General features: G+C 39.2%; 2 protein-coding genes across 11 annotated transcripts in view; one reads left to right on the top strand and one right to left on the bottom strand.

Annotated features, from left to right (window-relative positions):
• Positions 1-2,478, top strand: part of LOC128686295 (protein Hook homolog 3) — a 753,866-nt gene extending 751,388 nt beyond the window's left edge. The window contains exon 16 of one of the 2 annotated variants that reach the window (XM_070085977.1): positions 2,316-2,478. In XM_070085977.1, the coding sequence (XP_069942078.1) occupies positions 2,316-2,361 (46 nt within the window). In that variant the 3' untranslated portion in view covers positions 2,362-2,478. The remainder of the gene's footprint in view (positions 1-2,315) is intronic. The other variant, XM_070085978.1, reaches the window with a different exon arrangement.
• The window catches only part of fsd (transmembrane protein fates-shifted), a 341,565-nt gene that overhangs the window by 37,953 nt on the left and 276,581 nt on the right, over positions 1-27,031 (bottom strand). The gene's annotated exons all lie outside the window — the stretch shown is intronic.

The raw sequence follows: 27,031 nt of genomic DNA, 5'->3' as shown, positions 1-27,031 counted from the left end.
CTGTACTCTCTAACCCACCTTTCTCTCATTAGTTGCTTATATTTTGCCATACTCCTCATCTCACTTAACTCTTACCAACTAGTGACATTCTCCTTGTACTCCACTGTTTTGTGTGTTCATGCAGCTGCCAGTAGATACTGATCCAACAGATCCATCACTCTTCAAAATCATGCATAGCTCAAAATAAATCCATGTTGCCCATTACCAAACCTCTTTCTATATATAATTCAGTTTGATTCCCCCATTATCATTCACCCCTGGCACTCCAAACTTACCTACTACACCATCTACAAAAGTCTCTTACAATTTTGCATTTAGGTCCCCACAACAACTATTCTCTCACTTAGCTCAGAAGTTCCTGAACATAGGCTAACACCTCCCAAAATCCTCTTTCTCCTTTATACTCCTCTCTCCAGGTATATAGACACTCATTATAAGCCACTTCTCACATTCCACCTTGAATTTAAACACATGCCCCCATCTTTTTTTATTCATAGTTGAACTTATAATATTGTAATTTTTCCTTATCTAACTCAAGTTGTATGGGATATACCTGTTTTAACTCGTTTACCTTTACCTCTCCCTCTTGAAATTCTCCTACTCTCTTTAGCTTCATTTTGCTCAGTGCTCGAGCATCCAGCATCTTCTCATAACATTAACAATCATGTTTTTCTTATCAGTACTATGCTCACATATATTTAAATAACCTATCTTCAGTTCCTTTTTTTTTCTTTTTAGTAATATATAAAGAAGGAATTGTTAGTGTCCTGCTCCTGGCATTTTAGTCACTTTTTACATGGTTTAGAGGAATTTTTACCCACTTTCCCATGGAATTAAAAGGAGACAAGGACAAGAACTAATAAGAACGAATGGAAGAAAACATATGTATGAGGTGCTATCAAAAAATTCCCAGACTCAAATTTTTGTGCACTTCCTGGGTGAAATATGGCCATGGCATTATCACACTATGCAGCAGACTCCTTGTTTGAAGTAGCATGGTGAGTTACAGTGCAGTTGGTCATTCCACTGAGGTTAAGTGAGCATTTTTTGTCATGTTGTTAGGGCATTGTTGCGATTTTTTGTGTAACAGCATGGAATCTCTAAGAGAAAGAACAGCAAGGATGAAATTTTGTTTCAAGCTCAGTGAAACAGCTTGTGACTTTCAACATGCTTCAGCAAGCATTAAGTGATGAAGCAATAGTGTTTTGAATGGTTATCTCTATTCAAAGCGAGACAGTCATCATTTAAGGATCATGAATGCTGGTTATCCATCATTATGAAAAAGACTATTCACAAAGATCATCATCAGAGTATCCAGGACATAGTAAGTGTTGTGGCAATTTCTTTTGGGTTGTGTCAAAGCATTCCAAATGAAAATTTCAACTGCTTGTTGACTCGTGACCAGAAACAAGATGGCAGTCATCCTTCAACCTCCCTACTCCCTATATCTAGCACCCTGTGATTTCTTTCTCTTCCAAAAAACGAAAATGGCACTCAAGGGGCAGCATTTTAACACCATGAGGAGATTCAAGCAGAATCACAGACCACACTTGACGCTGTTAGGAAAGAAGGGTTCCAGAAATGTTTCAGGAAGTGGCAGAGGAGCTGGGATCAATGTATAACCTCCCAAGGAGAGTACTTCTAGGGAGACAACCTTAACTGGATGGTTAGGTAAGCCTTTTTTTTTTGCTGTAATGGAACTTTTGAAAGCACCTCATATATACACACATGCAGATGTATGCACAATGGCAGGTGTAGTACGTATATGCTACGTGTAAGTAGCACCAAGATTTACCTGTCTTCTTGTGTGTTTATGAGACAAAGAAAAAGGACTAGCAATCCTAACTGTGCTAACTAATTTATATACATAAAGCTACTTTTTGTACAACATTGAATTTGTGCACTAAGAGCTGTTGTCCCATCTCAGCACATTTCAAATTCCAGCTCAATGTAAGGTGTATTACTACTCCTTAGGATGAGGCCTACAGCAGTCACCTATCAGTTAGGTACCTATTTAATGCTAGATGAAGAGGAGCAACAAGCATGTGGACATTTGCTTTTCATCTCTACTCACCTAGCTTTGAACCTGGTTACTTTGGTTGTGAGCTGGAGGCACTACTATTGAGCTATGAGCCACCTTGTTACTCTATATTCAAGTTTATCATCTATAATCTAGATACAGTGTTGCAGAAAATAAGAGGATTCTCTTACACTGTACCAACCAATCAGGCTCTTCTTCCTTACTGTTATTTTCCACAAGACATTAAAAAGCTCAGATTCATTAAATTAATTTTTCTTTTCTATTTTCTTGACAGACATACTCCGTCCAGCAGTCAATTTGAAGACATGAAGATCAGCTGACTTTAACTTATAAAATATATCATATATACACCTTGTATGTAGCTTGAGAGTACAAGACCTAAATTGGATTCCTTCAAATATTAATATATATATATATATATATATATATATATATATATATATATATATATATATATATATATATATAATATATATATATATATATATATATATATATATATATATATATATATATATATATATATATATATATATATATATATATATATATATATATATATATATATATATATATATATATATATATATATATATATATATATATATTATATATTATATATATATATATATATATATATTAGACTGTCACTTCACCTTAGGTTTACAAAGATATCTCTTACACATGAGTATAATGTTCACACACGTGAGTATAATGTTCACACATGAGTATAATTTTCACACATGTGAGTATAATGTTCACACACGTGAGTATAATGTTCACACATGTGAGTATAATGTTCACACACGTGAGTATAATGTTCACACATGTGAGTATAATGTTCACACACGTGAGTATAATGTTCACACATGTGAGTATAATGCTCACATGAGTACAGTTTAGTATGAAAATAAAATAGGTCTTAATGTCACTCACTCAGCACTACCAATGTAATATTTACAATTGTTAACTTTACCTTTTAACTCTGTACATAAGAATGTTTTAAAACTATATATTTTAATATCCAAATATGTTGAAAATTTTAACAAAAGCAATTTTACCCTCTCATTTTTATTTTCCAATTGGCTGAATTCCTGTTGAAAAACAATATATAGTTTTTGTAATGGCATCTTTGGGGTGTATACCACTAGTTAGGTTCGCACTTGACAATGATGACATGTCGAAGTTTCAAGATAAAGAAATATACAAGAAAGAAGTAGAAGATAAGAACAGTTTATCTCTGCTATGATTGTTTATTAATAATGTTAGAAGGAACACAGTAATGATTTATGTACCAAAATGTCTACAGAAATCAATGGAGGTACAGACAATTATTGATTAAAATATTTTAAAGCTGTAATAAAAAAAATTTGGTCAGTTGCAATAAAAATCACAAAAAAAATATTTTAGTTATTTTAGTATTTATAAGCACTGCTTTATTTTAATTTCTTTAGTAATAAAATAAGTAAAATATTAGTTATATGTTGTACTACACAATTAGAGTCTTGAGCAAGTTACACTGAAGAGAAAATTTAATTACAATTTGTACAGTATATAATTAATATGAGCAACAGTGAAACAGATGTAGTTTGGTGATAAGGAAATAATGATAAGTAATATACAGTAGTGGTATTATACACTACTGTAATGTATACCATGTGTACAGTACTAAATTATTTAAAAACTATTAATAATGTAATTAATATTTGATATTAAAAAGTCACAGCTGTTTCATGGTGCTCATCAGTTTTAGTTTAAGCACTTGCAAAATTATATACAGTATGTCTAAATAATGAATATAAGTTATGATTTTACTTGTTTATTAACTTGGGTTTTCTTGGTTCTTCTTTAAATGCTGTAGATGTTATTCTTTGCAGGGTTTGTAAACTGACTTTTTGAAAGCCTTAAAAATAAATTGTTGAGGAACTGGTACAAGATGATGTTTTTACTTACCTTATTAAGAGCAGCCGTAAGTATGGTAGAAAGTCACTGTGTAGAGCTGACCTTATTGTAGACTACACTTCCCTCAAGGGAGGTTCCTCTCTTTCCTTGTCTTGAACTTGCTTTCCTCACATTCCCCCTAGATACTGTATGACCCCTATTCATTGATTAAAGCTTCCCCCACTATTGTAATAATCTCGACTACATTTCGCCCTGGGCAGAACTTTACCAAGTGTTACAAGAAGTAACATGACACATCATACACAGGTAAGGTGAGTGATGAGCAGATCAGATGTCATCTGGGATATAAATGAACGAGAATTGCCATCACCTGTTAGGTTTTCCATTTCTGAGTTTAGCTAATGACTTGGCAGTACTAAATTCCCTTTTGATTCTGCTCTGTAGCATTGGAGGTTTACATCATTACTGTTTGAAAACAATGTCTTGTAAGCATGTGGTCATCGTAATATTTCTGCAAGTGTTCAGTTCAAAAGGTTTGGTGTGTGTGTGTGTGTGTACACCCACCTATTTGTACTCCCCTATTTGTGGTTGCAGGGGTCAATTCATAGCTCCTGGCCCTGCCTCTTCACTGATCTCTACTAGGTCCTCTCTCTCCCTCTGCTCCATGAGTTTTATCATACCTTGTCTTAAAACTATGTATGGTTCCTGCCTCCACTGTCCCTAGCCAGACTATTAAATGTCTTGACAACTCTGTGCTCTGTGACTAAAGAAATACTTCCTAACATCTCTTTGACTCGTCTGAATCTTCAATTTCCAATTGTGACCCCTTGTTTCTGTGTCCCATCTCCTGGAACATCCTGTCTCTATCCACCTTGTCAATTCCTCACAGTATTTTGTATGTCATTATTATGTCTCCCCTAACCCTCCTGTCCTCCAGTGTCATCAGGCTGATTCCCCTTAACCTTTTTTCGTAGGACATTTCCCTTAGCTTTGGAACTAATCTTGTTGCAAACCTTTGCACTTTCTCTAATTTCTTGTCGTGCTTGATCAAGTGTGGGTTCCAAACTGGTGCTCTATACTCCAGTATGGGCCTGATGTACACAGTGTACAGAGTCTTGAACGATTCCTTGCTGAGGTATTGGACTGCTATTCTCAGGTTTGCCAGGCGCCCTTATGCTGCAGCAGTTATCTGGTTAATGTATGCTTCTGGCGACGTACTTGATATTATACTCACTCCTAGATCGAGGTTTGCAGTCTTTGGCTGCCTAGCCTATACTCTGTCTGTGGTCTTCTTTGCCTTTCCCTGATCTTCATGACTTTGCATTTGGTGGGATTGAATTCAAGTAGCCAGTTGCTGGTTTGCAGCCTGTCCAGGTCTCTTTGTAGTCCTGCCTGATCCTCGTCCAATTTAATTCTCCTCATTAACTTTCACATCATCTGCAAACAGGGACACTTCTGAGTCTATCCCTTCCGTCATGTTATTCACGTATACCAAAAATAGCACTGGTCCTAGAACTGACCCCTGTGGAAACCCCACTTGTCACAGGTGCCCACTCTGACACCTCGTCATGTACCATGACTCATTGTTGCCTCCCTGTCAGGTATTCTGTGATCCACTGCAGTGCTCTTATTGTTATGTGTGCCTGGTCCTCTAGCTTTTGCACTAATCTCTTGTGAGGAACTGTGTCAAAGGCCTTCTTGCAGTCCAAGAAAATGCAATCTAACCCACACCTCTCTCTCATGTCTTACTTCCATTACCTTGTTATAAAACTCCAGTAGGTTTGTGACACAGGATTTCCCTTCCCTAAAACTGGGTTGGTTGTCATTTATAAGCTTGTTCCTCTCTAGGTGCTCCAACACTCTCCTCCTGATAATCTTCTCCATGACTTTGCATACTATACACAGCAGTGACACTGGTCTCTGTAGTTTAATGCCTTGTGTCTGTCTCCTTTCTTAACCCTTTGACTGTTTTGGTCATATATATATACATCTTACGAACCAATGTGTTTGACGTATTAATACGCCAAAATTCTAGCAGCTTCAAATCAAGCAAGAGAAAGCTGGTAGGCCCACATATGAGAGAATGGGTCTCCATGGTCAATGTGCGCCACATAAAAAAAATCAGGGAGCCAGTGGTGCATTGTGGGAATGCCATTTCAGTAGTCCTTGATCAGCATGCCTTGTGGCAAGAAATATGCGACTCCCTGGCAAATCTGGGACTCTTCTCTTCCCAAGTGATTGCTCTAACACAGATGGAATTGTCAGTGAAGATTAATTTCATGGTTCTGAGGAGTTTGTGGCCAAAAGCAATGCCCAGGATACCAGAGGAAAGAAAGAAAGAGAAAGGAGAATGAAATAGAAAGGAGAAGAAAAAAGGAGAAAGAAGAAGAAAGAAAGATAATTAGGTAGGAGGGAGGAGGGGAAGTGAGCATTGGACCCCACTATTTTGACAGGCAGTAGGGGGAGTGAGTAATGATACAATATGTCATTTTGACAGCTGCCAGACCCTGACTCGGCACATTTAGAAGTCCACACACACTCGCACACAACACAATGAAAGTGTCCAGTGGTTATGAGTACAGTAGGGCCCCGCTTTACAGTGTTTCGCTTTATGGCATTCCGCTAATGCGGTCATTTCAAATTATGACCAAAACACACTATACGGCTCCCCCCACCTGACTTTCTAATATGGTCACCGTGCCCCAACTGGTTTGTTTACATTCTCTGTGAGATCCGTAAGCACTAAGTCTCTCCATTATGTCTGGAAACTCCAAAATTTCAAGTGTTTTTAAAAGTTATTTCATATTTTATATATACAGTGGACCCCCGGTTAACGATTTTAATCCGTGCAAGAGGGCTCATCGTTATGCGAAATAATCGTTATGCGAATGAATTTTCCCCATAAGAAATAATGGAAATAAAATTAATCCGTGCAAGACGCCCAAAAGTATGAAAAAAATTTTTTTTTACCACATGAAATGTTAATTTTAATACACACAAACTGAAAAAGGCATGCACAATTAAATGACACTTACTTTTATTGAAGATCTGGTGATGATTGATGGGATGGGAGGAGGGGAGAGCATTATCTTCTTACTGTTTAGAAGGGGAATCCCCTTCCATTAGGACTTGAGGTAGCAAGTCCTTTTCTGGGGTTACTTCCCTTCTTCTTTTAATGCCACTAGGACCAGCTTGAGAGTCACTGGACCTCTGTCGCACAACAAATCTGTCCATAGAGCTCTGTACCTCCCGTTCCTTCAAGACTTTCCTAAAATGGGCCATAACATTGTCATTGAAATAGTCACCAGCACGGCTTGCAACAGCTGTGTCAGGGTGATTTTCATCTATAAAGGTTTGCAGTTCAACCCACTGTGCACACATTTCCTTAATCTTTGAAGTAGGCACAATGGATTCCACAACTGGCATAGGCTTCTCAGGGTTAGCCCCAAACCCTTCAAAATCTTTCTTAATTTCCATACTAATTCTCACCCTTTTTACCACAGGGTTGGCACTAGAAGCTTTCTTGGGGCCCATGGTCACTTATTTTCCAGAAACAGCACCGAAAACACTGTAATAATACGAAATATTCCGAGTGTATGCTTGGATGTTACCGCGGAGGCTGGCTGGTAAACAATGGGACGGCCGGCACATGTGAGGGCACATTGGACGCGTCTCGGACGAAAATCGGTAAGCGGGTTTTTAATCGGTATGCGCGGCAAAAATTTTGCGATAAAAGTAATCGGTATGCGGAAAAATCGCTATGTGATGCCATCGTTATGCGGGGGTCCACTGTACTCTGATAATTATACTTATGTATACCTGTACCTAAATAAACTTACACACTGTGCTGGCTTGCAGGTACATATTAAAATAAGTAAGAGTGTCTTATGTCTCGAGACACCATATTAGTAGTAGTAGTAATAATAATAATAATAATAATCACCGAGTCTCATTAAATGTCGTATACTACATTAATATACATATTTTCATTAATCCATCTATGATATTTTTTTCAAAATTATATAATAAACATGATACAAAACATATAAAGATGATAAATACACTCCACAGTCGAATAAAAAAACATAAATACGAGATGTGGTATCCAGACGCCTTGTACCAGTCACGCCATATTAGTAATAATCGCCAAATCTCATTGAATGTCGTATATTACGTTAATATACATATGTATTTTCATTAATCCATCTATGATATTTTTTTCAAAATTATATAATAAACACAATACATAACATATAAAGATGATAAATACACCCCACAGTAGAATAGATAAATATAAACACGAGATGTGGGAGCCAGACTTCTACGAGTGACAGCAAGAATAACATTTTCTCTAGTCCAACATCAGAGAAAATGTACTGGGGGTAACTGTAGAAAATTATTCCTTTCATATGTAAGTTTATTCAGGTATACACAAATACAGTTGCATAGATTATCATACATAACAGCATATGCATAAAGTGCTTAGGATAACCCAAAAAAGTCAGACAGACTTATTTCCATTGCCTTCACTCAGAATGTCATTTCTTCTAAAAATGGTGTTACATGAGAATAGGAGTGTTCTTCTTTATTTATTCTACCGTATCAATGTAGAGACAACTGGTACACAAACCAGACATGTACACTTTGTTTGTTTACAAAACTTGCATTCGCCTGGTTTGTTTACATAACTCTGCGCCTGTCCTCCCTCATGTACTTATTCTCTCTCTCTCTCTCTTTTATTCGTCTTATCTCGTTTACTCACCCCTGACCCTACATTAAGACTACAAATGTTTTAAGGTAAGTAATGAGTGAACTGCATATGCATTTTATCACTCTGGGATGTTTAAATGTTATAGAATATTATGTGTAGATGAGTTGAGCTGGTATGGTAGCCTGGCTGACTACCATACATACCACACTTGATTTCTTACAATAAATACAGGTCCGCCATCACAAATTCGGCAATAAGTTATTTGGTTCCTTCAGTTATTTGGCACTAATTTTGGCTAGCATAATTTCAAATTTCCAGGGTTGCCAAACCAACCTGCTGGTACTGTTTGGTGGTGCTACTTGCTGCATAAGTCATCCCAATTTCTTTTTCTCCATTTATTGTTTTAACCTGCTTACTTTTAGCCCTAGCCATGGTTCCAATGAATAAAAGAAATGCTTCTCATTATGTAAAGCACCAACACAGTACATTATCCATTAAAGATAAGGTGGCTTTGAAGCCACTGTCGGTTGTCATGAGCTCAGTCTCATGAAGCCGGAGAATATGCTTTATTATTATGCTAATATCAACACTACAGCTTATTTGCCTATCACAATTGATCTAATGTGACATAAGAAACAATATAAATAACATAAAACATGTTAAATACTCCAGAATAAATAATATTTGGCATAACACTGAGCAGTTCGACGGAGGTATGAATACAAATACCGTTCTCCTATCCCTGTCTTGGGGGCTTATATTAGAGAAAATGGAGTGTAGCACAGGGCTAACTGTGATATACACTCGTACTGCACCATAAACCTGAAACAAAAAAGTTATTTTCTCTATATAGATTATCACTCATAGCAGCATATGTGTAGAGAACCTAGGATAACCCAAAATAGTCATCGTGGCTTATTTCTAGTACCTGGCTTGGGTTAGCCATGTACGATTTTTGGTAAATATTCGATTCCCAGCCAGGGTAGAAACATTAGGCGTGTTTCTTTACACCTGTTGTCTATGTTTACCCATCAGTAAATGGGTACCTGGGTGTTAGCCGACTAGTGTGGGTGTTATCCTGGGACACTGACCTAATTTTCTTGAAATACTCTGCATAACAAGCGGCTTTCTATATAGTAGTGTGTCACTGATGTCAGCTAGGCCTGTATACCTTGTACATGTACGTGTTGTAAATAAAGATTATTATTATCATTATTATATTATTTTCTCAGTTTTTTGTTGGGTTATCTTATTCAAACTTGGGCAATGTATGATGGAAAGATACTTCTTAACATACACCAAAAATGAAAGAAATCAGACCATAAATAGCGGAGTTCACTTCTCAGCCATTAGCGGCCGCTTAGCGGTATATTTTTGTATGTTTTTATGGTTATATTCTCATTTTTTCGGTCTCATTTGATGGAATGAAAGATATATTACAGAAATAGATATTTTGATTGCTTTCATGACGAAAAGTACCTTGAAATTGCACTCACAGTAGCGAAAATGTTCTATTCTTTAGCGAGCTCAAGAGTAAACAAATGACATCACCGTCCAATACCTGTCCGCCTGCCAGTCCAAATTCCAATATGTAGTCGAGAATGGGTTGACATTTATACAATTATTACAACAATGCAGCAGTCTGCATAACAGTAAATCTTCTATTTTTTTGTGAATAAAAATTCCAAACGGTAAGAAAGAGTAATATAAGAGGGACCTGTAGCCATGATTAATGAACAGAGAAAATGTTATTTTAGTGCCAGGAATGTCTGCATTGTTTATTCTGGACCCTATTTTGAAATTGGCATCTGTTGAAATTTGTGTGAAATCGGTCAAAGTGGCAATTTCTGACCACTTTACTGGGTAGTTGAAATAAGTGAATGGGCGGTTTCTTGTACTCAGTTGACAGACTAGAAGTAAATAAGTTTATTCAGGTATACACAAATACAGTTACATAGATTATCATACATAGCAGTATATGTATAGAGAACCTAGGATAACCCAGAAAAGTCAGACAAAGTGACTTATTTCCTGTACCTGGCTTGGGCTTGCCATATATGATTTTTGGTAAATGTTTTTTTTCTCGGTTGTTTGTTGGGCTATCTTATTGAAACTTGGGCAATGTATGATGGAAAAATGCTTCTTAACGTACAACAAAAATAAAAAAGACGGACGATAAATAAGGGAGTTCATTTCTCAGCCATTAGCTGCCTCTTTGCAGTATATTTTCATATGGTTTTTATGGTTGTATTCTCATTTTTTTGGACTCAATTGATAGAATGGAAGATATATTATAGAAATAGACATGATTTTGATTGCTTTCATGATGAAAATTACCTTGAAATTGAGCTCAAAGTAGCAGAAATGTTTGATTTTTGCCGATGTTCAATGAACTTTGTGTAAGTCAAGTTGGTTAATTTTATAAAGTGTATTCTAACCTAACCACTCTGTAATCCGGCAAACTCAGTAATCTGGCACACTACAGGTCCCAATGATGCCGGATTTGTGATGGAGGACTTGTCTCACCATAAATTAAGACTACAAATATTTTAAGGTAAGTAATGAGTGTAGTATATGTGTATTTTACTTTTTTATTGTTTTTTAATGCCTAGTTCTATTGCAAACTTAATATATGTTAGTGTAAATTTGTTATCTAGTATTTATATGCATTTATAAGTGGAAAAAAGGGGTGTTCCACTTTACGGCAATTTCCACTTTATGGCGGTAGCCTGGAACCTAACCTGCCATATAAGTGGGGCCCTACTGTATATATATTATAGAAAACAGAAGGAAGGAAAGAATGAAGAAAGAATGAAGAAAGAAAGAAAAAGGTAGGTAGGTAGGAAGGAATGATGACAGATTTACCTAGGATAACTACCTAACACAACTGTCTGCTACTACTAAGAAGAAAACTGCTCAGAGAGGCGTTTTGTCTGTGCACATAAAAAACAAAAGCCCCCAAAAATGCAAACACACTCATTTTATGTGAGGAGTGTAAAACACCATTGTGTATGAAACCATGTTTTAAAGAGTTCCACAAGCTGCTGAACTTCTAGGAACATGTCCAGTGACTATACATTTGTATATATGTTATAGAACAATAGTAAAAAAAATTCTTTGTATTTGTGTAAACAAGTTTTGTAAACAATATATTGATAATTATGTTTGTGCACTTATTGTGTTGTATACAACAAGTGTATATATGTACTACATCGCACCTTACTTTGGTCTCACAGGCCACATAAGTTATGTGAAAAAATAAAATACTGACAAAAAAACAAGAAACCTTGGAATGCAAGTAAACCAAAGTTTACCGGGTGAGTGGCATTCGCGGCTGTTGCCATACACGGCTAATTTTCTGCCAATTTTACTCCTCTATATCTCCATAAATACTGATTGCAAAAATTTGTTTTGGGGCTTCAAATAATTAGCAAATTAATCTTAACATTTTCATAAGAAAAAAATAATTTTATTTTTTAATATTTTTCGACACGAGGAGACACTTCAGGATTTGGGGTTGTGACAGTCAAAGGGTTAAAAATTGGGACTATACATGTATTTGCTGTCTTCCGTACCTCAGGTAGTTGCCCCAGTTTCAGTAGATGTGTTGATTGTTGTTAGTGGCACACACAGCATCTCTACTCCCTTTCTAGGGCCCCAAGAAGAGATGTTGTCCAGTCCCACCGCCTTTGAGGTAGCAGATTCACATGACAGCTTTGTCACCTTGTCCTCGGTTGTGTGTATTTCATCCAGCAATTGTTGGTGTACCCTCCTGTTTTGACTTCCCAGAGTCTTTTCTGTCTCTACTGTAAATACTTCTTTAAATCTCGTATTGAGCTCCTCATACTTTTTGGTCATTTCTTGTGAACTCCCCACCTGTGTGTGTGTGTGCATTTGTGTGTTATTTGTGTTATGTGTGGGTTATTTGTGTATTGTGCATGTGTGTGTGTGTGTGTGTGTGTGTGTGTGTGTGTGTGTGTGTGTGTGTGTGTGTGTGTGTGTGTGTGTGTGTGTGTGTGTGTGTGTCTGTGTCTGTCTGTATGTCTCTCTCTGTAATGCAGGCATTGTTTTGTGAGTTTTACTAACATACGTACTTATGTTCGAGAATTCTGCTGCGCAGGCTGTGATGTTTCATCACTGTAGAGTGTCACCCTTGTCAAGACAGGCATGTAGAAGATCACATTCTGGTGATGGTATGACAGACTTATTTGTGAGACAACGAACAGCCTACATACACACTAGAATTTTCATACATAAGTGTGCGTGTTTCTTCCTCCATAGGCCATGTGTGTCGTAAGAGGTGACTAAAGTGCTGGGAGCAATAGGCTAGTAACCCCTTCTCCTGCATAAATTACTAAATGTAAAAACTTTTGTTTTTATTTTTAGGTCACCCTGCCTCAGTGGGATATGGCCAGTTTGTTGGAAAAAAAAAAGGGTGCATGTATAATTCATAACAAAAACAATGCATGTGTCATACATAGACAGAAATACTGACATCACATGGACTGTGTTCTTAAGTCAGCTCATTTCCAGCTTAGCCCTAGGGCATACTCAGGGATGGTGCCAGCATTTCTATACTGGGGGGTCTTGAAGGGGCTGAAGCCCCCAATTTCCCCCCTGGTGCCACCACTGGGTATACTACCACCCTTCCTCCCTTTCTGTTCCCCAGGATAAAGATAAAGATTTTATTTCTTTGCAAAGTTTACAATGTGTAATTACAATTTTGATTTGTTAAGTACTGTACAAAGAAAGCCACTATCATGCCGGGGCATTTCGGGCAGACTAAACCTGATGCTTACAGACTACTTATTACTAGACATATAAAGAGTAGTAAATTTTAATTATACATTGCTTTTCTTATTACTGCAACCATAACACTTAGTACCTATTACTGCTGGGGTGAACAGAGGCAACAGGTGTAAGGTAATGTGCCCAATAACTCCACCTGCCCCAGGATTAAACCTGAGTCCTTTATTTAAGAGCTGATGGCAAAACCACTGAGCTATGAGCCACTAATGACTGATCTTTGCATTTTTTAATCGATAATAAAAAGAAGTTTATTTATATTTAAGTTATTATATTCATGACAAAGAGCTCAACTTGCATAAGGCATACAGTGCCAAATGGCAGGAAGGTGTGTCCTGAGGAAGGTGTGTCCCGAGGGATGTGTGTCTCGAGGAAGGTTTGTCCCGAGGAAGGTGCGTCCCAAGGGATGTGTGTCTCGAGGAAGGTTTGTCCCGAGGAAGGTGTGTCCCGAGGGATGTGTGTCTCGAGGAAGGTTTGTCCCGAGGAAGGTGTGTCCCGAGGGATGTGTGTCTCGAGGAAGGTTTGTCTCGAGGAAGGTGTGTCCCGAGGGATGTGTGTCTTGAGGAAGGTTTGTCTCGAGGAAGGTGTGGTTTGTCTCGAGGAAGGTGTGTCCCGAGGGATATGTGTCTCGAGGAAGGTTTGTCTCGAGGAAGGTGTGTCCCAAGGAAGGTGCGTCTTAAAAGTAAAAGTTGAGATCAGTGCAGTAAGGCAATTTGGTCCAAAAAAAAAATTTTAGAATCTGCATAAATGGGATGGTTCAAGAACAGAGTGATCAGAATTAGGGCACCAGTGCATAAAAAATGAAAGCAAGTCTACTGGCCCTTTGATAAATGTAACACTCAGTTGAAAGGTGTTGAACAAGACATGACAATTCTCTAAGAGAGGAGCAGAATATTCTTTCAGGTGTACAAGAAGCATTTTCCACAACTGACAGCAACAGAAAGAAGTCAAATCAGCACAGGGGTCCCCAAACTTATTAAACTGAATACCAACATGCCCAGGGATTGGGAAAAGGTGATACTTTTGTATCTGCTGAATTAGTGCTTAGTTATGATTATAATGTATCTGCTGAAGAGATAACACACGCCACCACTGAATATGAAGAACACTGTGATGCAAGGAGTCCAAGTACAGAATTTCCTGTAATGTAGAGTCTATGAAAACAGAACAGGTGGGGTGAAGCACTGATGCTGATAGCAGCATGTATATATAATACTGTGAAGACACTGGCTGTGTCTGATAAACAGCTCTATATTACCATTATAACAAATGATAGCCATGTACTCTACACCCTTGATAGATTTGGGGCCCTTGGTGTACACAGCAGTACCATGAGAATGTCACTGAAAATGATCAAGAGAGAAGCACATGATGGTAGGCAAGATGTAGATCGTTGGATATGTAAGCGGGACGGGACATAGATACACCACCGGGATCACCCAAGGTAGGAGAGCTTGGTACCAAATTGTGTTAATTGAAAGTTGAAGGACACACACACAATGAACAACATCATAAAGGTGAAAAGCTAAAGGTTTTTGCATTCAGTCATAAAAAAAAAAGGGTGATGACTGAAGGCAACACAACCCAACTGATATCTGAGTTTCCTGTAGGTCAGAGGATCATGTAGATCATAAAGGTAAGCAAAGTAGTAGAGGTAATAGAAGTCACAGGCTCTCAGGTGGGAAAAAGCATAAGACTTCTAGACCAAAAATCCAATTCCTGATAATGGATGAAATCAATTTTAGAAAGATAAGCAACAGAAACAGATGATATGCAGATTCCATGAGACCAAGGAGACCAAGAAATTGACCAATTAGATGGGATTAGTGCAAATAGAGCATTGACCACAGAATGACAAATCTCAGTGAGAAGGTAATCACCTTCACATTGAGAAAGAGAAAAAAAACTGTATAGTGTGACCAAAACAGAGGTGTTGTTTATCACACATGGTAACAAAATCACTTGTTGAACACTGTCAGTGCACAAAACCATTGATCCAGTGTTGAAGCTTTGAAAGAAAGTTGGCATTACGTCCCATAAAGGTCAAGAAGAGTGCAAATGGGCATAATAACATCAACAGGAAAGAGTAAGGTTATGAGGATAACAAAAAGATTAGGTGATGAAAGATTGGATATCAGATTGGAGGGAGAGAGTATGGAGGAGGTGAATGTATTCAGATATTTGGGAGTGGACGTGTCAGCAGATGGGTCTATGAAAGATGAGGTGAATCATAGAATTGATGAGGGGAAAAGGGTGAGCGGTGCACTTAGGAGTCTGTGGAGACAAAGAACTTTGTCCTTGGAAGCAAAGAGGGGAATGTATGAGAGCATAGTTTTACCAACGCTCCTGTATGGGTGTGAAGCATGGGTGATGAATGTTGCAGCGAGGAGAAGGCTGGAGGCAGTGGAGATGTCATGTCTGAGGGCAATGTGTGGTGTGAATATAATGCAGAGAATTCGTAGTTTGGAAGTTAGGAGGAGGTGCAGGATTGCCAAAAATGTTGTCCAGAGGGCTGAGGAAGGGTTGTTGAGGTGGTTCGGACATGTAGAGAGAATGGAGCGAAACAGAATGACTTCAAGAGTGTATCAGTCTGTAGTGGAAGGAAGGCGGGGTAGGGGTCGGCCTAGGAAAGGTTGGAGGGAGGGGGTAAAGGAGGTTTTGTGTGCGAGGGGCTTGGACTTCCAGCAGGCGTGCGTGAGCGTGTTTGATAGGAGTGAATGGAGACAAATGGTTTTTAATACTTGACGTGCTGTTGGAGTGTGAGCAAAGTAACATTTATGAAGGGATTCAGGGAAACCAGCAGGCCGGACTTGAGTCCTGGAGATGGGAAGTACAGTGCCTGCACTCTGAAGGAGGGGTGTTAATGTTGCAGTTTAAAAACTGTAGTGTAAAGCACCCTTCTGGCAAGACAGTGATGGAGTGAATGATGGTGAAAGTTTTTTTTTTTCGGGCCACCCTGCCTTGGTGGGAATCGGCCAGTGTGTTAATAAAAAAAAAATAAACAGCATCAACTTTTGCAAGGGAAAAAGAGCTGCGACATGGGGAAGATACAGCTTGAGAAGGTGCAGGATATACGTATCTGAATGTGAGACTACAAAAATAACGAGTGTTCTGCACTGTCATAGAAGACTGTGGAGGACCTGGGACAATCACAGGAAAGTATGGAGATAGAAAGAGATATAAGAATGGGGATGTGAGTGGAGGGCAGAGAAACTGAATAGACGAGGAAGCAGAGGACACAGGAGGAGAGGAAAGAGGGTGAAATGTGCATATAGGTTGTGCAGGAAATTAAAAAGGCTGTTGAGGGGATGGAGGAGATTTATTATTATATTCATGGAAAACACTAAAAGAGAGAAGAGTGTTGGTCTTGGAGACAAGGTGTGAGAATTGGAGGGTGAGGTGCAACAGGCAACATGAGCAACTGCTTCCCTGGGGATATCATGGTATTCATCAATGCCCTCCTTTATCTTTTTCACCATCTCTTCAATAGGCATAGTCATTTAAAAAGTGTGAAAGTGACTTTCTTGCCTTCATTGATAAACTTTATTTCCACAGACCCCCCTCAACTTTTTCCATCTTGTGTATTCTATGGTTCACCTCACCTTTCACAGACCCATCTACTGATATGTCCATTCCCGAATATCCAGGTACATTTACTTCTTCAATACTTCTTTTCTCCTGTCTGATATCCACTTTTTCATTGCCTAGACTTTGTTACTCTCATCACTTTGCTCTTTCCTATGGCCACTTTTAACCCTTTGACTGTTTTGGTCGTATATATACGTCTTACGAGCCACTGTGTTTGATGTATATATACTCATAAATTCTAGCGGCTTCAAATCAAGCAGGAGAAAGCTGGTAGACCCACATGTGAGAGAATGGGTCTGTGTGGTTAGTGTGCACCATATAAAAAAAATCCTGCAGCACGCAGTGCATAATGAGAAAAAAAAACTCTGACCGTTTTTTTTATGCTGACTTTGTGGTCTATTTTCGTATAGTATTTATGGTTGTATTCTCGTTTTCTTGGTCTCATTTGATAGACTGGAAAACATATTATAGAATTAGAGGCGATTTTGATTGGTTTTACTATGAAAAAACCTTGAAATGAAGCTCAAAATAGGAGAAATGTTTGATTTTTGCCGATGTTCAAAAGTAAACAAATGATGTCATTTTCCAATAAATGTCCAAGTAGCCATTCTAATATGCAGTCATGAATGGGTTGACATTATTTACACAATTATTACGATATTGCAGTAGTCTGCATAACAGTAAATCTTTTATTTTTTGTGTGAATAAAAATTCAAAATAGAAAGCAAGAGTAGTATCAGAGGGGCCTGGAGACATGACTGATGAACAAAGAAAATGTTATTTTAGAGCCAGGAATGTCTGCATTGTTCATTCTGGACCTTATTTTGAAATTGTCATATTGCCAAATTGCAAATTTCTGACCACGTTATTGGGTAGTTGAAGTCGGTAAATGGGCAGTTTCTTGTACTCAACCGATAGAAAAAATGGAGTTCTAAAGAAATAGCTATGAGTTTGGTCAACTGGAACAATGGAATTAGCCAAAAATAGGGCTCAAAGTGGGCGAAATAGCTGATTCGTAAATATCGCCGAGGTCGCTAACTTCATGAGAGCGTAATTCCATCAGTTTTCCATCAAATTTCGTTCTTTTGGTGTCATTACAATCGGGAAAAGATTCTCTACCATTTCATAAGAAAAAATTATTTTTTTATGAAATGATGGAGAATCTTTTCCCAATTTTTTTTTTTTTTTTGGGGGGGGGGGGGAATTTTGTGACACCAGGAGACACCTCAGGATTTGGGGTTGCAACAGTCAAGGGGTTAATTACCTTCATTTATGTATGTTCCCAAATTTCTCTACCAACTTTTGCAACTTCTCTTCAGAGTCTCCAAAGAGAACAATATCATTGGCAAAGAGCAACTGTGACAACTTCCACTTTATATCAGATTCATTATCTTTTAATCTTGCATCTCTGCCCATTACCCTAGGATTCACTTCTTTTGTAACCCATATATTAATACATGTTAAACAAATGTCATCTTCTAATGTGACTGTGAGGTAGTTTTGTTTAGTCTTGGCATTTACTAATATGTCATTCTAAAATTGCTTCTCAGACTCTCTCTCCTCACCCTTGCATATTTGTTTCTGGTTCTTCTGCTCACTTCTCTGTTTTCAACTATCCTTCATTTTCTATAGATTTTCCAAGCTCTTATGTTCTTCATTTATTCTTCTCTGCAAATCTTTGGTTGAACCAAGGGCTCTGTTTCTAAGATTTCTCACCCATTTGGGTATAAATTTCTCCTCTGCCAACCAGGACTTCCCAATTAGTACTCTATCATCTTATTTTGGTGACTTTCTTTCAGGCTGCCTTTCCCAGTGTGCTGCATTTAGGAATTTTTTTCCTCCCTTCTAAGTTCCCTCTTCTGAAGGCTGGTGTCACACTATATCTGCCTCTCTACTTTTAATACTTAGTTCCACAAGAAATGTGAAGGTCAGTACTGCATGATCACTATTGCACAGGCGGCTCTTATGTTGTATTTCATGTGTCAGATGTACTTGTGGTAAACATAAGATTCAGTAATGCTGGGTCATCTCCTCCTCTCTTGTCATGTCCTGCACATGCTCTCCATATTTCTGGTCCTTCATGTGAGTCACAGTTCTCCCAGTGTTTTTCTGTGGTTGAAATCATCCATGATTAATAATTTCACTTTAGCCCTATGGTCTTTCCTTACTGTTTCTGCTATGGTGTCAACCATTGCTTTGTTGTTTTCTTTGGGTTCTTGTCTTGGTCTCCTATTGCTTAGTGGTGGGTTGTCAATCACTGGTTCCTCAGCCTTGACTGTACCTCACTACATACATAATTGGCTCATTTTTATTTGCCCTTCTTATCTCTTTAAATATCCACTAATTTCTGTTCCTTCTGTCATGTAATTCACATATACAGTGGAACCTCAATATTAGTATGTCCCTATATTTGTACAACTCGATATTCGCCCAACTTTTTTTGAGAAAAATTTGACTCGGTATTCAAGTGTTGCCCTGATATTCAACCAAAATAAAAGGGTCCATCTGGACAAAGTCCAATGCAAACAAGGCATCACGCACTCAGTCTTTCATCAGCCTTTCATTTGTTAACCCTTAAACTGTCCAAACATAGATGTACATTTGCTTGTGTAGTGCTCCGAACATAAATCAATGATTTATTTTTCATTCCTTCAAAATTGGGACAATAGGCCTGAGTAACCTAGACATGAGAGAATGGGTCTTAACACTTGGTGTCCACAGTATTAAAAAACTGGGCCCACCTAGTACCTTGTGGGAGCACCAGTTCAACTGAGCGCCAGCTAGAGCAAATAGCGTAGCAAACACCAGGGATTCAACGATGTCATGCCGCATTAACACTCCCCTTTTAAGAGGAAAGTAAAAATAGGTTAGATAAATACATGAGTGGGTGTGAGTTGGACCTGACTAGCTTGTACTACTAGGTCTGATGCCGTGCTCCTTCCTTTAGTGGATGTGACCTGACTAGGTGGGTCACTGGTCTAAGCCAGGGGGTGACATGGACCTGCCTTGCATGGGCCAGTAGGCCTACTGCAGTGTTCTTTCTTTCTTAAGTTCTTATGTATTCAGCTGGCTGGCCAGCTGGTTGGCTGGCTTTGGCTGTCTCTGGCTGTCTCTCTGTCTATATCTCTGTCTATACAGTGGACCCTGGGTTATCGGCCAACTCACTTATCGGCCGGTTTTTCAGCTCCCGGTTATCGGTCGTTATTTCACTTATCGGCCATATAGTACGCATCAACCAGCCGCGAGCATATCAGTCTGGCTTTGCCTCTGGGCGAGTGAGGAAGCTTCTGATCATTCATCCAAACATTTCACTATAATTCATTGATTTTCATGGTTATCGATTAAGTACAACTGGGAAATAAGTAACCATGGCCCCAAAGAAGGTTCCTAGAAAAGTTCCTTTGGTAAAGAAAGTGAGAAACACAATGGAGTTTAAGAAAGAAGTTGTTGAAAAGTATGAGAGAGGTGTTTGAGTGCTAGAACTTTCCAGGATGTATGGGAAAAACAAATCAACAATCACTTCTATCCTGGCAAAGAAAAAATCAAGGAAGCTGATGTGGCGAAAGGAGTAAATGTGCTAACCAAACAAAGGTCAATGATAATGGAAGACATGGAGAGGTTGTTGGTTTTGTGGATCACCGAAAAACAATTAGCGGGAGATAGTGCTGCGGAGTCGATGATTTGTGAGAAGGCAAGGCAGTTGCATGCGGATCTTGTAAAGAAAATGCCTGGAACAAGTGCTGCTGTTAGTGAATTTAGGGTCAGGGAAGGTTGGTTTGAGAGGTTTAAGAAGCGTAGTGGCATACACAGTGTGGTAAGGCATGGGGAGGCTGCAAGTTTTGACAAATGTGCAGCTGAAAAATTTGTGCAGGAATTCAAGGGGTATATAGAAGCTGAAGAATTCCTCCCCCAAGAAGTGTTCAATTGTGATGAAACAGGCCTCTTTTGGAAGAAAATGCCAAAGAGGACCTACATTATGCAGGAGGAAAGAGCACTGCCAGGACACAAGCCTATGAAAGACAGGCTGACTCTTTTGTTCTGTGGTAATGCTAGTGGGGATTTCAAAGCAAAACCTTTACTGGTCTATCACTCTGAAAATCCCAGAGTGTTCAAGAAAAACAGTGCCATCAACAATAGATTGTGTGTGATGTGGAAAGCTAATAATAAGGCATGGGTCACAAGGCACATTTTCAAAGAGTGGGTCAATGATGTGTTTGGCCCCAGTGTGAAAAAATACCTCCTGGAGCGTAAATTGCCACTCAAGTGCCTCCTGGTACTGGGCAATGCTCCTGCTCATCCTCCAGACTTGGAAGACCAATTGTTTAGGGACTTCAGTTTTATAACAGTGAAGTTCTTGCCTCCTATCACCACTCCTCTCATCCAGCCCGTGGACCAGCAAGTCATTTCTGACTTCAAAAAAAAATGCACAAAAGCAGTGTTTCAATGGTACTTTGAAGTGACATCGGACACTCATTTGACCCTAAGAGAGTTCTGGAAGAATCACTTCAGTATCCTCCACTGCATAAGCCTTATAGGTAAGGCTTGGCAGGAAGTGACTTCCAGGACTTTGAACTCTGCTTGGAGAAAATTGTGGCCAGACTGTGTCCAAGAAAGGGATTTTGAAGGGTTTGGGGCTGACCCTCAGGACCCTACGCCTATTGTGGTACTGGGGAAGTCCATGTGGTTGGATGTGAGTGGCGAGGATGTGGAAGAGTTGGTGGGGGACCGTAGGGAAGAGCTAACCACTGAAGAACTGCAAGACCTTCAACTGGAACAGCAACAGACTGCAGCTGAGGAAATTAAGAAGAATATAAGAAAGAAGAAACACTGCAGCAGGCCTACTGACCCATGCAAAGCAGGTCCATGTCACCCTTTGGCTTCACCCAATGATCCACCTAGTCAGGTCACTTCCACTTAAGGAAGGAGCACAGCATCAGACCTAGTAGCACAAGCTAGTCAGTTCCAACTCACACCCACTCATGTATTTATCTAACCTATTTTTAAAACTACACAACGTTTTAGCCTCTATAACTGTACTCAGGAGTTTGTTCCACTCATCCACAACTCTATTACCAAACCAGTGCTTTCCTATATCCTTCCTGAATCTGAATTTTTCCAATATGAAACCATTGCTGTGAGTTCTCTCTTGGCTGGAAATTTTCAGCATGCCATTTACATTCCCTTTATTTATTCTTGTTTTCCATTTATACACTTCAATCATATCCCCCCTAATTCTACACTTCAGAGGAGGAAGAGAGAGGGGAGAAGGTGCCTTCTTCAGTGATTAAGGACATGTGTGCAAAGTGGAATGAATTGCAAAGTTTTATTGAAAAGTATCACCCTGACCAAGCTGAAACAAGCCATATCTGCAACATGTTCAGTGACAAAACCTTGTCTCACTTCAGGGAACTCTTAGAGATGCCAGAAACAGAGCACTCTGGACAGTTATTTTGCAAGACAGGTCCAGTGACTTTCAAGCTGGTCCTAGTGGCATTAAAAGACAAAGAAGGGAAGTAACCCCAGAGAGGGACTTGTTACCTGAAGTCCTTATGGAGGGGGATTCCCCTTCCAAACAATAACCCTCAACTCCCTCTCTCTTCCTCCCTATCTTCCATAAGCCAACAAGATATTTCAATAAAGGTATGTAATAGTGATTTGATTGTTCATGTATTTACAGTGGTACCTCGAGTTTCGAACAACTATGTAAGTGTATTTTTGTAAGTGCTTTTGTAAGTGTATTTTTTGGGGGTCTGAAACTGACTAATCTAATCTACATTATTCCTTATGGGAACAAATTCGTTTGGTATCAGCACTTGAACAGCCTTTTGGAACAAATTACGTTCATAACTCGAGGTACCACTGTATTTTATTTAGTTCTCACTGTTTTGTGTATTTAAAACTTAAATTAATCTTCAAAAAATGTATTTTTTGTTAATATTTTTGGGTGTCTGGAACAGATTAATTGTATTTACATTAATAAGGGTCCACTGCATCTCTGTCTCTCTCTCACATGTACATATAATTATGTACAGTTATTATACATAGTGTAAATTACCTAGGATAACCCCAAAATTCCAGGCAAAGTTCTAGACTTAGCTTGTAGATATAAGACATAAATAACCATGACGCAACATGCATTTTTACTTGCTCAGGAATTAAGAAGCGGCTCGTAAGCCAACAGTTTTATGGCCGCTTCCTGAGACAGACTGCAGATGGAAAGAGGCACACACACGTCAGACAGATAAGCAAAGCTAGACAGACAGACAGATAGATAGACATGTTTGTGTGTAACAATGAAAACAAATAAAGCAGGGTTCCCTGAGTGCACACTCATCAAGTGTCACTGCCTATCAATAGTTTACTGACACTTGTTGTAACACCATGCATCAAGGTATACTCCAGCATGTCTAAAACATTGCTGGGACAAATAAATACTTTGTATATACAGTGGAACCTTGACTTACGAGTTTGATCCATTCCAGGAGCTAGCTCGTAACTCAATTTACTCGTATATCAAATTAATTTTGCTCATTTAAATTAATTGAAAAGCCATTAATTCGTTCCTACACTCTGGAGAGACGAAAAAAAATACTTGAATATGCTATTATCAACTGTACAGCTTATTTGTCTATCAAAATTCATCTAATGTGACATAATAAACAATATAATTAACACAGAAATATGATATATACTCTAGAATGAATAAAATAGGCCAAAATATGGTGGCAGAGGCAGCGGCAGAAGCGTCTGCCATTTTCTGTCCAGCTTTGACTATACAGTGGACCCCCGCATACCGTTGACATCACATAACGTTAAATCCGCATACCGATACATTTTATCACTAAAATTTTGCCTCGCATACCACTAAAAAACTCGCTCAATGCTATTCGTCTGAGACGCTTCTAATGTGCGGCCTGAGCCAGCTTCACATGTTCCGTCGGTGGCATTGTTTACAAGTCAGCCTCCGCGGTAACATCCAAGCATACAATCGGAACATTTCGTATTATTACAGCGTTTTTGGTGATTTCATCTGCAAAATAAGTGACCATGGGCCCCAAGAAAGCCTCTAGTGCTAACCCAGTGGTAAAAAGGGTGAGAAATATTATCATACCACAGTCAGCTGCTGCTGCACCACGGTCAGCTGTTGCTTGACCAGTCAGCTGTTGCTGGATCAGTCAGCTGCTGTTGCACCACGATCAGCTGTTGCTGGACCAGTCAGCTGTTGCTGGATCAGTCAGCTGCTTCTGCACCACAATCAGCTGTTGTTGGGCCAGTCAGCTGTTGCTGAATCAGTCAGCTGCTGCTGCACCACGATCAGCTGTTGCTGGACCAGTCAGCTGTTGCTGGATCAGTCAGCTGCTGCTGCACCATGATCAGCTGTTGTTGGACCAGTCAGCTGTTGCTGGACCAGTCAGCTGTTGCTGGACCAGTCAGCTGTTGCTGGATCAGTCAGCTGCTGCTGCACCACGGTCAGCTGCTGTTGCACCATCAGCTGTTTCTGAACATGACTCATCCCGAACCTGTCCGTCCAGCCTTAGCGCCTGCCTTGCCGTCATTGTTTACAAGCCAGGGTGGCTGGTTGCATGCGTACATTCGATACATTTTGTATTATTCCATTATTTATAGTGCTTGTAACTGCTAAATAAGCCACCATGGGCCCAAAGAAAGCTTCTAGTGCCAACCCTGTGGTAAAAAGGGTGATAAATACTATCGTACCACAGTCAGCTGCTGCTGCACCACAGCTGCACCATGGTCAGCTGTTGCTGCACCACAGCTGCTGCTGCACCATGGTCAGCTGCACCACAGCTGTTGTTGTTGCTGCACCACCATCAGCTGTATTACTCGAAGATGTGGAGAGAGTGTTGTTGGTGTGGCTTAACGTGAAACAATTACCGAGAAACGATTAACCCCAGAGGGTTAGCCACCCAGGATAACCCAAGAAAGTCAGTGCATCATAGAGGACTCTCTAACTTATTTCCATTGGGGTCCTTAATCTTGTCTCCCAGGATGCAACCCACACCAGTCGACTAACACCCAGGTGAACAGGGAAAAACGCCTGGAACTAGTGCTCATATTGGTGAATTTAAAGCCAGCAAAGGTTGGTTTGAGAGATTTAAGAATCATAGTGGCATACACAGTGTGATAAGGCCTGTTCTGGAAGAAAATGCCAAACAGGACCTACAGTACTCAGGAGGAAAAGGCACTCCCAGGACACACAGTCTCATCAGTCATTGCTGCATCTTCAATAAAGGTAAGTGTCATTTATTCTTCATTTAATAGAGTAGTACATGCACAATATATACTGTGCATGTACCACTCTACTATTGTGCATGTATCCTTCTCTTTGTGTAGGAAAATGTATATTTCGTGTGGTAAAAATTTTTTTTTCATACTTTTGGGTGTCTTGCACGGATTAATTTAATTTCCATTATTTCTTATGGGGAAAATTCATTCGCATAACAATAATTTCGCATAACAATGAGCTCTCATGAACGGATTAATATCTTTATGCGGGGGTCCACTGTATAGTATCTTCCTATGCTCTTATTGTAAGAGAAAATGGAGTATTTTTGAGGCTAACTGCAGTAGATCACTAGTTTTCTAAGGAAAATGCTGAAACAATGTATTTATAAATAAGAAATATATAAAAAATGTTTATATGGAGTGTATATGTACTTACATACTTGGAAGGAGGGGTGTTAATGTTGCAGTTTAAAAACTGCAGTGTAAAGCACCCTTCTGGCAAGACAGTGATGGAGTGAATGATGGTGAAAGTTTTTCTTTTTCGGGCCACCCTGCCTTGGTGGGAATCAGCCAGTGTGATAATAAAAAAAAAAAAAAATGTACTTACATACTTGGAGCAGAGATGGTGGGGGAGGTTGAGGCTGGGGGATGCTGAGGGTGGGGGATGCTGAGGGTGCAGGATGATGAGGGTGGGGGGATGTTGAGGGTGCAGTGTATGATGTATTGTTGCTCACCTGATGGCAACATGAAGCGCTGCCACTTGCAGAAGTGTTGCCGATATACCTTTTTTTCCTCTCATTTTTTTTTTTTATTTATATACAGTGGAACCTTGGTTTTCTTTTGCCCTGGTTTTTGTCAAATTCGGTTTTCTAAGACTTTTTTCGTCAAAGTTTTGTACCATTTTTCGTTAACCACCTCAGTTTTCATCGAGTTGACAGTGGTCTGCCGTACCAAATGTGTCCGCCCACGCCCACACAAAACATCCCACGCGTTCTGAGTCAGTCTGGCTTTGTTTCTCATAGTAGAAGGTAGTAGTGATGGTGGTAGAGGGTGGTAGTGATGGTGGTGTAGGGTGGTAGTGATGGTGGTAGAGATAACCTCTCCTCCCTCTCCCCTCCTCACCATCTTCCATACGCCAACAAGAGTCTTCAATAAAGGTAAAAGTGATGTTAAATGTTCATTTATCCATTTCATTAGTCCTTTACATGTATTTCTCAATGTTTTCTGTATGTAAAACTATAGTTATTCTCTACAAAATGTATCTTTTGTTAAAACTTTTGGGTGTCTGGAATTAATTAATTGGATTTACATTATTTCTTATGGGAAATGTTGCTTCAGTTTTCATCGAATTAAGTTTTCATCACTTTCTGGAGCAAATTAATGACGAAAACTGAGGTTTCACTGTAATTTTTATGTTCTGATAATTACAATTTGTAGTAGTTCCTGTGATTTCATAACCAATCTTTGTGCTGACATTAATATTAGGTACTGAAAGAGTACTCATATAGTCACAAACACAGTGACAGGTGAACATTTTCACCTACCTTAGTTACATACTATTGTCTGGATATATACACATAGTATTTATAGATCCCAGCAATGTTTTGGACATGCAGGAGTATATGTGAAACTCCTTGAAGCATGGTGTAAGACGAGTGTCACTCCACTGCTGACAGTGCAGCAGTGGAGTGACATTTGATGATCGTGCACTGCCTTGGCTTTATTTGTTTTCACTGTTA

The sequence above is a fragment of the Cherax quadricarinatus genome, chromosome 17 (assembly GCF_038502225.1).
Source record: "Cherax quadricarinatus isolate ZL_2023a chromosome 17, ASM3850222v1, whole genome shotgun sequence".
Taxonomy (NCBI): Eukaryota; Metazoa; Arthropoda; class Malacostraca; order Decapoda; family Parastacidae; genus Cherax; species Cherax quadricarinatus.
This window is presented reverse-complemented; position numbering and strand designations above follow the sequence as displayed.